Raw genomic sequence first — 12891 nt, 5'->3', positions numbered from 1 at the left:
TATAAGAACTTGAGATATCACAAACCAATCAGGGACCTGCATGATGCATTTGCATTGTTTAGAGCTATATTTTGTTTGGTGAGAAATAAAACAAAAAAACATCAGGGAATAAGTTATTAAACAATCATAACTGTTTCCAGACCCCAATTCACAACGTAAAGTAATGATTTAGAATTTGTGTTGGCGTGTCGGAATGGAAGCGTAGTCCTTGATTCCTTTGAATGCCTTTTGTGAAACCCCAAACTGATGACCTTTTCTTGCCAGGATGAATATTGGCACAAACATGGTCAAAAGTCTATGATTCTTATTTTTAAAACAGAACTGCATCCATATAGACTTTCAACAGATTTCCATTTACAAGAATGTGGGAGGAATCATATGTGTTACGTTTTTTTCTGGCCCTATACAAAACTGCATTCTAGAACTTTAACGTTTACATTTAGTAATTTGGCAGAAGCTTTAATCCAAAGCGACGTACAGAGGGTTCAGGGAGCAATACAGCGATATGTCTTACAGGAGCAATAATACAAAAGGTGCTAATACCAAGTTACAAGTTTCCCCAAAAGCCATAACAATATCTGTTGAGAGAAAGAGAGAAGGGTTTTTTTGCCTGTCAAGTATACACAGAAGAGATGGTTTTAAGTAGTTTTTTGAATGTTGTGAGAGACTTGGTTGACCCAATTGAGTGAGGAAGAATGTTCCACAAGGAAGGAGTTGTGAAGGAGAATGAGCGGGAAGGCGATTTTTACTGCCCTTCTGAGAAGGCAATACAAGAAGCCGCTCAATTGCCGAATGCAGGGCTCTTGATGGGTCGTAGAAGTGTAGGAGGGTGTGAAAGTATTCCGGTGCAGATCCAGTGATAGTCCTGTAGCCAAGCATTAGTGACTTGAATCGGAATCTGACTTGGGCTTCAACTGGTAGCCAGTGTAGAGAGATTAAAAAGGGTCAGCAAGGAGACCATTGCAGTAGTCCAGCCTTAATATAACCAGGGCCTGGACAAGGAGTTGTGCCGCATGCTCAGTGAGATAGGGTCTAACCTTTCTAATGTTGAATCAGGCAAATCGTCATGACCATGTTGTCTTTGCATTGTGATCATTGAAGGATAGCTGGTCATCAAATATGACTCAGGGTTCCTGGCTGATTTGGAAGGAATGATTGTGCTATTGCCAGTTTTATGCACTGTGTATTAACTTTATGTCCTTGCTCAATTTTTAATCCCATTAAATGCCACCATTTACATACTGGATACAGTCATATACTGTGTCCTATATATTCCCTCTAAAACTTAATTTATGTTCATGTGATGTACTTTTCAACACTCTGTGTGTTTGTATTTCAGAGTTTCGATCGCCCTCTCATATCAGCGGTCTGAATCGCTCTGCGTCACTGAGCTACACGGACCGCCCTGAAACTCAGTCCGTAAGCGGCAGCAACACGCAGCTCAGCAGCGCCACCCTGACGCATTACACACCAGACTTCCATGTTCGAGCTCTCACAGACCTACAAGTTGTAAAGGTATGGCATGAATGAGCTTCAGGCTTTTTTCTTAAAACACAAATCGTTCATCATTTATTGGATGCAAACTGTGTCAGGAATATTCGCACACAAAAGTAAAAACACAGTGAAAAGTAGAACACTTTTATGGTGCTTAGCGTTACTTTCAGCTTCTCAAATGCCTGTTACCATAACATTATTTTTGATATTTAAGCTTCTTGAATTTTGTCCTTTGAATAATTGTCCAAAATATCTCTCTGGTCTGTTTTCTCAGATCACACGTTCTCAGTATCAGAACGGCCTGGTAGCGTCGCGACTGGAAAGCTCACAGCAATCTCCGGACAGTGGACACACGCGTGCAAATAACAGCACGTTTTCCGTCCCCAATCCCTCTTTTGAAAACATGGTCACGCTCACAGACACCCCCGATGAGACGACATCGCTCCTCAACGAGCAGAACAGTCTGCCAACCCGTCAGCCTAACCACAACACGCTTAATGACAGCACCGTCTGACACACACATGATCATCGCTTCTCACTGGCATGCACCATCTTGAACTTTGGACATATGGATATTACCAACAACAGGACATTACGCACTTTTTCCTGGACAGTGATTCAAGTATGTTTAGATTATCATAACTGTTTTAGCGTTAGCAATAGCAGATGCCAGTAACTTGACGATGCAATATGTCTATGAAAAGCATTCGAACCAGGAAGGCGTAACGTTATAAAACTTTGCTGGAAGGAAGCCAAAGTGTATCTGGTCAGCGAGAGAGAAAGAGACGTGTTTTCAACAGACTGACTCTGGCATTTTATAGACTGTTCAAATAGAGACATTTATATAAATACAGAAATGTTTATTTTGTCATTTTTCTATCTAGATTGCTCAAAGAGATTTGCAGAAAGTCATCGTAAAAGAGGGAAACTGCAGATGCCTTTTTTATTTCGTGTTTGTTCATAGTCACTCATCTTTGTACCAAATTATATTTCTGTCATTTGTGCACGAGTGTATGTGTGTTTGAGTGAAAGAGAGGATGACAATGAGATTTAGTGAGCGAATGTGTGTTTGTAGCCTATATAAGATTTAGGCTGTCGGCGCTCAAGCAAGCATTAACTCAGGGATATAGTGACACTGAACTTCACATACAAACTGCATGTGCGATGATTTCCTGTTCGTTATATGATATGATTTCATGTTCAAGTGATCAAAAAGTGAAGCATGCTGTTGTTTAAGTGGTAAAATATACATACTAAGCATACTGGAACAAATGATATCCACATGTACTTTTATTGTTTGAAACTTGTGGTTGTCTGAGGGGACAGGTCATGTGATTTGGTGTCAGTGTATGCGTAGAATTTCGTCAAGTCCTTTTTAAATGAATGCATTTTTAACTCCAAAGAAAACAAGCATTAGTTGTTGTAGTGCAAATGTTTCTTTGTAAAAAAATTGCGCAAAATGTTTGTTTGATAGAGCTCGTAAACTGTTTCTCCCAATGGACCAGAGGTGAACCAACCAAAAGAATATATCTTTTGCTGTATTTATTTAGCATCAAATTTCACTCTTTTATTTTTTAAATGGTTTTTTCTTTGTTTTGGGAATTGTTAAAATGTCTGTGTTTTGTAAGCAGGCTAGTTGGGTGGTTATTTTTGTTGGGGCATGGACTCATTTAGACCCAACTGAGAGTGGAGTGGCGATTTCAGGACATGACATCGTTATTGTTTGGTTGCTTTGCCTTATAATACACTGTTGGTCATTTGCTTTAAAACCAAATATTTTTTAAAAGAACAATCAAAGTGTAAAGTGTCTGAGGAGACGACACATGAGTAGCCAAATGAATACCTAAAAAGCCTCTTTTAATCTGTAGCATCGCTTGAATTTGATATAGAGAGGCAGAAGAACTGCACTGTGTGAGGTATTTATGAAGACACTCCCTGTTCTGTCAAGCTTTAATCGGTTCCTGTTATTTAATCAGTCATAACATTGTGATTTACTTTTCTTTTTGAAAACTGAAGCAATTTGTATGTGTGACAACCTCTTGATTCTTTTTATCTACTGTATTTTTCCAAGTTATTTTGTGGTTTGGAAGAGGTCTTCTTTTAGATTATCCGAGTTTGGCTATTAAATTATTTATTAAATCAGTGTAAAATGTATAGATTCTTGTGTTTATCATCAATGCCCTGGTGGTGTATTACAATACCGCTTAAATCATGTGGGTGTACAAAAGAACTGAAGGGAATGAATAATCAGATTGAAGAATAATTTTAACTGACCGTAAAACATGACACTGCCACGCCTGAGTATTTGATTAGTATAAGGTTAACCTTAGATAAGTCTAAACAAGTTTTATTAATAAGGTAAAAATGCTGAAGGGGTGTAAACATGAACACATACTCAGTTTATTCAGTAAAAAAGGAAATTGTTTTGTTCTGTAATTATAAGTGCCATTAAAGGCATATGTTTCCATTTTAAATCATGTTACAGCTTTGTATGGTGTAAATCTCACGTTATGATTTTGTTGACCCTTTTTGCTTTATTTTTAGTATAACTTTGAAAGGTTTGTTACATTTACATTTAGTCATGTGGCAGACGCTTTTATCCAAAGCGACTTACATAAGCAATGGAAGCAAAGTGTTGATACATCAGCTCACACTAGCAGATACTGACAAAACGTTTGGCAAAAACACTAATTTATTCTTCTGTTATTACCAAAACAAAACTCAAACCGGAAGTCGGTATGAAACCGGTTGGTATCGCGAGAGCACGGCTTCGGGGACGTTCTCGCGGTAGTTTGATGGCATTCCCCGAGCTGTGTGCGCGGGGCAGCATGACCTCACGAGCCAATCGGTGCTGCCTAAATTTTGAACATGAACCAATGAGCACCCACAAGGGCGTATCCCCACTAAATTCAAGCGGCAGTTGAGAGACGCGATAGCAAGCGGTTGTTATAAGATATATATTTTATTTGTTCGGATATAAAAATAAACTTTGTTAATCAATGTTACGCGATGGAAACCGTGACGGATGAACGCTTATTGAAACTATCCAAAACAGGTAAAACACTTTTATTATTATACAGCAAGCTAGTCATGTCATGTTGTGGACTACTGATAAGTTGCATATCTATGGTATATATTATACACTGAGAAATATTTACTCTTTATAGGGTATTTATTTCATAGCATTGCTGATAATACATGCGGGAGGCAAATAAAGTGCTTTTTATTACATTTCATCAGGAAATAATTCAACGTTAAATATTTGGACGCCAACGAACTGTAGATGCGACTACTGCATTGTATACAAGTTAGGTGCGCGTGCGCCACCTTCATAAAGAGAAATATAAATGCCTATATACTGAGAAGCTAAAAGTTTTTTTTTTTACTTGCATAGTTAGCTTGATTAAAATAACTAGGCGGGATGTCCCCAAACGTCCAGAAATGCTACCATTGTATTCTCAATTATTTCATGAACCTGAAAAAGCATAACTGTCTAAAATGGGAGGTGTCATATTTTATTTATTATAAGTTATACAGTTTATTGTCCCTAATACACAGACAGTGGGTCATTATGACTAATATATAAATAAACTGAACATGAACAATGATGTTTACATGATTTTATTATGAGATGAACCAAAATGTGAAATAGAACCCTGAAAAAATGGTCAAATGTCTGTTTTGCAGTAGATATGATAAATAATTGCACACCGAATGCCATTGTATTGGATTAATTTTCTCTTCTACTTACAGAGCAACGTAAACACAAATTGGCAGAATACCTAGCAGCCAAAGGCCGACTGAAAGCTCCTAATCCAAAGTTTGTGTCCTTAAACATTAATTGTGTTCGTAACTCTTGAAATGCTTTGATATGTTTGTATATCAAATATTTTGCTATTTAAAAAGAAGTAATGCCTCTTCAGCATTTGTAACCTCTGTATTGCGTCAAGTCTCTCATTATTTTGTGTTTGTTTCAAACTTTACCAAACAGACCTTATCTCAAGGACAAACTTCTGGCTACGAAATATACAGAGACTTATCCAAAAGCTAAAACTGTAAGTTTGATTTGCAAGGTTTGGAACCTTTTTGTTGAGAAGGAGGCCAACTTTTGTATTAATGTCTGTTTGTTTTTCAGGCAGGTGATGATAAAGAGAATTGTGAAATTAATGGGACAATTGTAAAAGAAGTTAACAGAGTTAAATCTTTGGCAGAAATACGCAACAAGGCTGCCAATTCGTCCTCAAAAATAAAACCTGCCACTGATTCACTAGCCAGAGAAAGACAAAATTGTTCCACTATTTCCCGTAATATTTCACTTAAAACCAAAGTTTACCAGGCAAGTCTTCAGGTTGTGAAGGGACACAGCAATAGACCGGATTCTACTCAAAATCTAAGGGGAGCATACAAGACTGAGAAAACTGCATTGTCACAGCCTCAACAAAACCTTCGAAATGTTCAAAGCAAAGTACGGCAACCATTTCCCCATGCTGCAAACAACACCCAAAACTCTACGAAATCAATTCTTGGCCCATCACAGCCCAAGAAAGAGCTTATTTCAAAGAGACCTTTGGATAAAATAATACCTTCAGTCAACACAGTTTCTGTTCTCTGCAAAACAACCTCAGCTACCGATAAACAGCTGAAGAGTCGAAGACCAACCAACAACACTTCAGACAGGACAAAAGTTCAAAACATCAATGTTTACAAAGCTCAGACAGGACTTACAAACTCAACGCAACAATCCAGAGCTCAGAGTGTTGGACCAAAGCTTGGGACCCACAACAGCAATGTGATAAGCAGGATATCACAGTCAAATCCGCACAAAAATCTAAAAAAGGATCTTTCATCTGTTACCACGAAAGTAGATCCCACAACAAGGAAATCACAGAACGCTTTTGTTAATAAAACAACAAGAGTTTCTTCAACTGTATCTAAGCCTTCAAATACGGATGCTAATACTCTCATTCAAAATAAACTGCATCGTGCTGTTAAACTGGGTACCGTCACTGAGTCTAAACAACCGTCTGGACGAAACACCAAGAGTTCAGTTCTGCCCCGAACAACCATGTCCTCACAAGAGTCTCAGCTGTCCATCAAAAAATCAAGCCAGACGAAGCCTGCAGTGCAGTTGCAGACTCCCAAAGTCAGTTTTTGTCCAAGTACTCAAGGTGTTCGAACCGCCCCAGTAGAAGGAAGGAAGATGATGACCACTGCTCAGGAGGAGAGACTGTGAGTTGAGATTGTGAATCGAACAAATTTGGTCTGTTTCCAGACCTAACATGTCCTTTTCTTTACTAATCGTGAAATGCAATTAACAAATTACATCATTTTTGCCACAAACTGACATTGATGTTTGTTACAGGCGTAAACTGCAGGACTGGCGGGAGTCGAGAGGCGTTACGTACAAACGCCCCCCGATGCCTGTCCGTCTGGTTAGGAGGAAGACCATCTCTGCTCTGCCTCAGCCCTACTGGACTGCTATAGAGCAGGAAGACGAGGCCCATGATATTGTCTTTGCTGTGGACCGTTCGCTGGATGACTGTATTAAATTATTACAGCAGGTAATATTTCAATTTCTTTGTTGAAGCACACCAGGAAATAAAATCGTGGTTTCAGACTGGGTTAGACTGCCCACTGGTTCACGCATGACAGAACTGAAGAGCCACAAGTGATGCAGAACCAGACAGAGCGAGCAAGCAAGCAATAAACAAACATGCCATTTAAAGATAGCTAAATATTGTGTCATCCCTGGTTGTTGAAGAATACAGTCTCGGCATTACCTTGCCTCGGATTCCGATATTAGGAATGCTGGGTTAAAGTTTATTTTTTAAGATGTATGGTTTTATTTCGGGTGGTGGGTGATATTCATAAGTTACCGGGAGTCTCAATTTTGTTTATTTATCATCGAGACTCTCGTAAAATTTGAGACCCGCGATCGCGGTGATCTTTGTCTGGTCTCAAATGCTGACAGATACGGTCATATATCATTAAACGCAATACAAGTATAGGCTATACAGCTATATGCAAAGCCTTGCCATCACATCCGGGAATAAAATCATCCCATGCGAATGCGTCACATGAAAACTGATGTAATTTATATATCACAGCAGGTCTCCAGATAATACTAATGCAGTGCAAAACTGTCAATGGTGCTAATGTGTTACCTAACGTTACGTCTCAAACCAAATTCACATAAGGCTCCAACTACGCAAACTGCTATCCAATCAAAGCAGTGGGTGTTCACTTATAAGTGTATTTAATGCATCATGCCCATTAAAACCGAGCATTTGCAGAGCTGGCGTCGAAACCGGTCTAGAAAATGGCCTATTACTTATTGATTTTGATGTTTTTGAATGTAATAACATCATAAGTAGACCTCATATAACGGTATAAAACAATGAACAAGTTGCAAACAATTTACACCACATGATTGCAGAAATGCTTTCCTGGCCAGCCACAACAATATTAAGACATTATAAAAATAAGTTAAACTTCAATCATGAGTGGACTTTGAACTCTGGTGTGCCATACCTGTGAGTTGCCCAACTTTCCCCAACTTGCACCTGACCTGATGCATTCCTTACAATCTTTCTGACATGAAACCGCTCCTAAAAAGAGACCACGTGTCAGGTTTCAGAAATGGTGTAGTCTAACAAAGATTCACTAGTTATGAATCATCTTGTTATGCTCTATTGCAATGAATTTGCGCGTTCTTGTTATATTGTATTCTGTTCTCAGTATGTTTGTGTGATTTCACAAGCAAGAAACATTTATACTGTAAATAACATTGTATTTAAACATATTTACTCGACCAATGCAAAGTTCAGTACCGGTTTAAAATGTGTAATTAAGAAATGGTGGAATAGTGTTATCTTTCATTTCCAATGTCTATATTATAATGTATTCTCTAGAAAAGTCTTAATTGTCATATGTGTGTTGATTATAAACTCCTTTTAGGATTTTCACCTTTCTACGTGAGTGTATCAGAGAATATTTTATAAAAGAAAATCTATTCAGTGATTGGTCCAAGCCAATGTCGTCATCCAGATCCTGTTTGCGGCACAGCATAGTATCCTAAATCATCTCTTAACCTGACACTTAAGATTTAGTCCAACACTTCACTTAAATTACGACTAAGCTGCATCATAGCTAACTTTTAAGCGCAGCATTCCGCCATTTTTTTTTTTCTCTTAAGTCAATTCTTACTAGTGTTCTTGTGAGTAATTCTCAGAAACTTGATAAATACAGGCCTGATGAATTGCTTATAGTTTAAGCTCATGAAGATGGTAATGCGTGATGCTTCAATGAAAATAGGCTTGTTTGACTTAATGCGGCAGTGTGCAGAACCACCTGGCATATGACATAAAGTGCTACAAGAGCAATGCAAAGCAAACAGAGCAGTTGACTCTCCCGTGGTGCCTATGATGTCTAATGACGCTGCATGATGGGTACTTTGAGTCTGCCTCTGGTTGGTGTTAATTTCAAACCCTGAATGCAAGATGGTAATTCAAAACATTTTTAATAACGAAATTTTGGGTCTTCAGAAGCAATTTTGGAATTACAGATATGCCGTTTGTGTGGGGCACAGGGTTTCCCAGCGGAGCAGATCAGAGATGTGCTGTCACGGGTGCCGATGGCCCATAAGTTTGCTAAATTCTGGATCTGCCAAGCCAGACTCATGGAAAGAGAAGGAAACCTGGAGGTCCTGCCCATGTTTCAGGAGGCTGTTCGTGAAGTGAGAGAGGTCAGTCTCTAACATGCATTTTTGACTTATGTGATTTGTTTTATTAACAAAATCACAAAACATCAATCTTTATTTATATATATATATATATATATATATTTACATTTTGCCAAAGGTTACCAATTCGAAAGGTGATTTTTGGTTTAAGAACACTAACACGGACAATTAAGGAGTTAATTGACCGAGCCTTCATCGCTTTCGCAAAGCATTTTTGATATTTCATTTTTTTTTTAGAGATCATTCAAACGGTAATAAGGCATTATCTAATATTTAGTCCAGGTACCTTCAAAGCAAACATTTACTGTAACCGCATATTGCACAGGCTGATGCATACGTAAAAACAGTCAAAACAGATGTTTGAATGTATAGTTTCTCTCAACAGCCAGTGGATGAGCTGCGGTCTGTGGTCTTTGAGATCCTTAAAAGGAACCAAGCTCAAGGTAAAGTATTAATTTCTGTTATAAACATATACGTTTGTGGTTAAAGCATCATAACAGTGTCACAAGGTTAACAAGGTTAAAATTGCTGTTCTATACAAGCATTTATGTTACTATTTTCTAAATAAACTCAAGGCTCAGTTTTAGTTTTAGTAAGTGGATGCTGTGTATTTCTATTGCTTTTTATACTGTTATAGAGTAAACAGTATTTTTGTTGCTATAATTAAAAGATCTAAAAAGCCTTTTTACAATAGATCTTAGGTTAATTCTGGATTTATGGGGACCAAAGCAAGAAATTATAATCATATATTTTTTACATTTTGTTTATTTAGGTTCGTCTCCTATTTCAAAACAGTCTGAAGCAGTAGAGGCCGAAACGGATGATGGACATGAAGTCCCCGATGACGTCTTGTGCACCCCAAAACCTGTTGGTGCCCTTATATGCGGAATGAGGGGAGACTCGTCTGTCGTCAAATATAAAATTACTGCCACCCCAGGGTACAGCACAACACAACACATACAAAAACTAGACTTTTGTGATCTCGATCGCATGTACCTTGTTGCTCTTTTGAATTGATTGGGGGTATTGACACTTTCCATGATTCATAATGGTATATAACTGCCCCTTTTAACATGGACAGTCGTGGCCTAAAGGTTAGAGACTCAGACTTGTAACCCAAATGTTGCCGGTTCCAGCCTCAGTACCAGCAGGGATTGTAGGTGGGGGGAGTGAATAATCAGCACTCTCCTCCACCTTCAAAACCACGGCTGTGGGGGGTGAGGTGAACAGAGCACAAATTCCACACATCACTTTCAAATATTGATATATATAACATACAATCATTGTATGATCTGGGAAGGCTGTGAAATTAAATCACTCACTATGAGCAATGTGTTGGAGAAGGAAAAAAAAAAACATTATGACATCCCCCCCATTTAAAATTCTTATACTCAAATTTTTAATATAAGGCCCAAAGAATTAGCGATGCAGTTTAATTTTTACAGCCTTCCTTGATCATATTTACCTAGGGGTTAAATGATTTTGAGCCCAATTGTATTATTGTTATATTATGATGTATTTTATTGTATTTTGTTACTTAGCGATTAGTTGTCTTTGACAATATTTGAAATTTGAGTACTGCTAATAGTTGTTTGTATCATAGTCATTTGTTACACGTAAAAAAACAAACATGTGACATTTTTGGAAAGGCCAGTAAAATGCTGGCCCAGAGAAAAAATCTTTGAAATATCGATGAAATTTTCAGTTTCAATTCAGTTTCAATTAGTTTTCTAGAAAATCACCTGCATTCATACGGCAGAGCGAGAACCAACAGGTTGATGCAGTCAAAAGTGATAAGAAAAATGATATGAAGGAATTTGCTTTTGAATCGTTTCCAGGTCTGATAACGTTTTTAGAGAGACTTGGAAGGACATTAACGCATTGGCACCAGAAAAAAGGATTTCAAAAAAAACATTCTATCGGAGTTCCTTTAAGAATGCTTTGTGTGTGGTCAGCTCAGATATAATCATATTTTTTTATTCACATTTGTTAAGGGGCAAGAGGAGTGGACAAGTGGCTGAACCGGGACAAGTAGACGGTCACGAAATTCGTTTCTTTACCCCCGTGCGTCGTTCCGTGCGAATTGAGAAGTCCGCTCCGCGCTACCCCACAGCCCTGCTGGAACATGACCCTTGTGTGACCTTTCTCTCTGACCTTGAGAGTAAGGGAGTGTTCATAGCTGACTCACAACCTCAGTACTCCCCCGTGTATGTGTACAGAGAGAATGAGGCATTGAGAAACCATGTGGAAGTTCAACTCATTTATCCAGAGGAGATTGAAACATAATTATGTTTATTTTATTGGAGTCAATAAATTGTATAAACTCCAAATGAGCTTTTACTGTTTGTTGTAAAAAGTATTTCTTGTGTAAAATATTTCATGCCTTTTAGCTAAGTTTCTAGCTATATTTAAAGGGACAGTTATTCCAAAAAATGAAAATTCTGTCATACTTAGCTCAACATCAGATTATTACAAACCTGTATAAATGTCTTTGCTCTGATGAATGCAGAGAAAGATATTGGGAAGAATGTCGGTAGCCAAACAGATCTCACCCCCATTGGCTGCCATAGTAGGGGAAAAATACCATAGGAGTCAATATGGATGAGATGTGTTTGGTTACTGACAAATTTCCAAATATTTACTTTCGTGTTTAGCAGAACAAAGACATTTATACAGGTTTGGAATGTTGTGAATTGTGTTATGAAGAATTATTCTTGAGTTTTGATACAAAAAACACTTTCTTAATGGAGTAGGATTGCAATGTCACCCTCTTCTCCGTTTTTGGAGAAACCTTTATATTGTGTGCTTGACAACACACACACATACACGCACGTCCTCTGAGCCCCCCAATATAATGACAGATGTATTCTCCTCCGCCAGCTTACCTAGGGTCCTTTGTGTAAACTATCATTCGGCCCCCAGATAAGAAACTCTTAAAATGATTTTATAATAGTAAACAATTGTATGCATTATTGTTCTATATTTTAGCCAAAAATACCTTCTACAGAACAACCTAGGGATGAGTAAATGATGACAGAATTTTCAGTTTTGGGTGAACTCTCTAAGTATCTTTTGGTAAATTTACCCAGAGCTTTATCTGTGGCTGTTCATGTTTCTCTGTTTACTATTTAGAACATGCTTTTTATCTGGCTCATCTTCATTGATATGGATAAAACAGAAATGATTTAAATCCTGTATTTTATGTGTTGATTTTATCTTGCTATATATATATATATATAAAAATCACTTATTAAGGTATCATACTGCCAAAGTTTTAATTTAAGCACCAAAAAGAAAGTTAAATCACTATTGCTCATATAATCAAGGTAGTTATTTATTTAACAAAACACAAGCAAAACCAAACCAAACAATTTATCAGATAGAGCAGAGCGTTTGCTCAAGCCTTAAGGAATCTGACACCTTCCTACAAAATTTGCGAAAGCAATCAGCAGGGATGTCAAGTTTGATAAAAAAATTTAGGAGGAGAACAACATAGATATCCATGTTGCACAGAAAGTCCATTTGTCAGCAGAATGTCACTTTCAGAGGTTATATTACTGGATGTTATAGTTCATTGGGTAAATGAGCTTTTTGTTTAGGAGCAATGTTAACTGGGTAAATTGATTCATGAACCAAGCTGACAAACCTTGTCTGAA

General features: G+C 37.7%; 2 protein-coding genes across 2 annotated transcripts in view; both read left to right on the top strand.

The window, feature by feature from the left end:
* The window catches only part of LOC130419092 (metal transporter CNNM4), a 33036-nt gene extending 29388 nt beyond the window's left edge, over positions 1–3648 (top strand). The window contains exons 6-7 of the mRNA XM_056745522.1: positions 1340–1515; positions 1769–3648. Coding sequence (XP_056601500.1) covers positions 1340–1515; positions 1769–2008 — 416 coding nt within the window. The 3' untranslated portion in view covers positions 2009–3648. The remainder of the gene's footprint in view (positions 1–1339; positions 1516–1768) is intronic.
* Positions 3649–4410: 762 nt separating this feature from the next.
* Positions 4411–12405, top strand: ckap2l (cytoskeleton associated protein 2-like). Its single transcript, XM_056747354.1, has 9 exons — positions 4411–4549; positions 5248–5314; positions 5486–5549; positions 5630–6723; positions 6857–7055; positions 9083–9238; positions 9621–9678; positions 10008–10173; positions 11230–12405. Exons 1-9 carry the CDS (start codon positions 4504–4506, stop codon positions 11519–11521), a joined length of 2142 nt encoding a protein of 713 aa, XP_056603332.1. The 5' UTR covers positions 4411–4503; the 3' UTR covers positions 11522–12405.
* The last annotated feature ends 486 nt before the right edge of the window (positions 12406–12891 follow it).

This window comes from Triplophysa dalaica, chromosome 4 (genome assembly GCF_015846415.1).
Source record: "Triplophysa dalaica isolate WHDGS20190420 chromosome 4, ASM1584641v1, whole genome shotgun sequence".
NCBI lineage: Eukaryota > Metazoa > Chordata > Actinopteri > Cypriniformes > Nemacheilidae > Triplophysa > Triplophysa dalaica.
Note: the sequence above shows the minus strand (reverse complement) of the source record. Positions and strands in the feature narration are given on the sequence as shown.

What these genes read in the sequence shown, in the direction of transcription:
- ckap2l (XM_056747354.1), top strand. Translation starts at nt 4,504, where the DNA reads ATGGAAACCGTGACGGATGAACGCTTATTGAAACTATCCAAAACAG. An exon ending in GTATTAAATTATTACAGCAG is followed by an intron (nt 7,056 to 9,082) that starts GTAATATTTCAA and finishes TGTGGGGCACAG; the next exon opens with GGTTTCCCAGCGGAGCAGAT. An exon ending in AAAATTACTGCCACCCCAGG is followed by an intron (nt 10,174 to 11,229) that starts GTACAGCACAAC and finishes ACATTTGTTAAG; the next exon opens with GGGCAAGAGGAGTGGACAAG.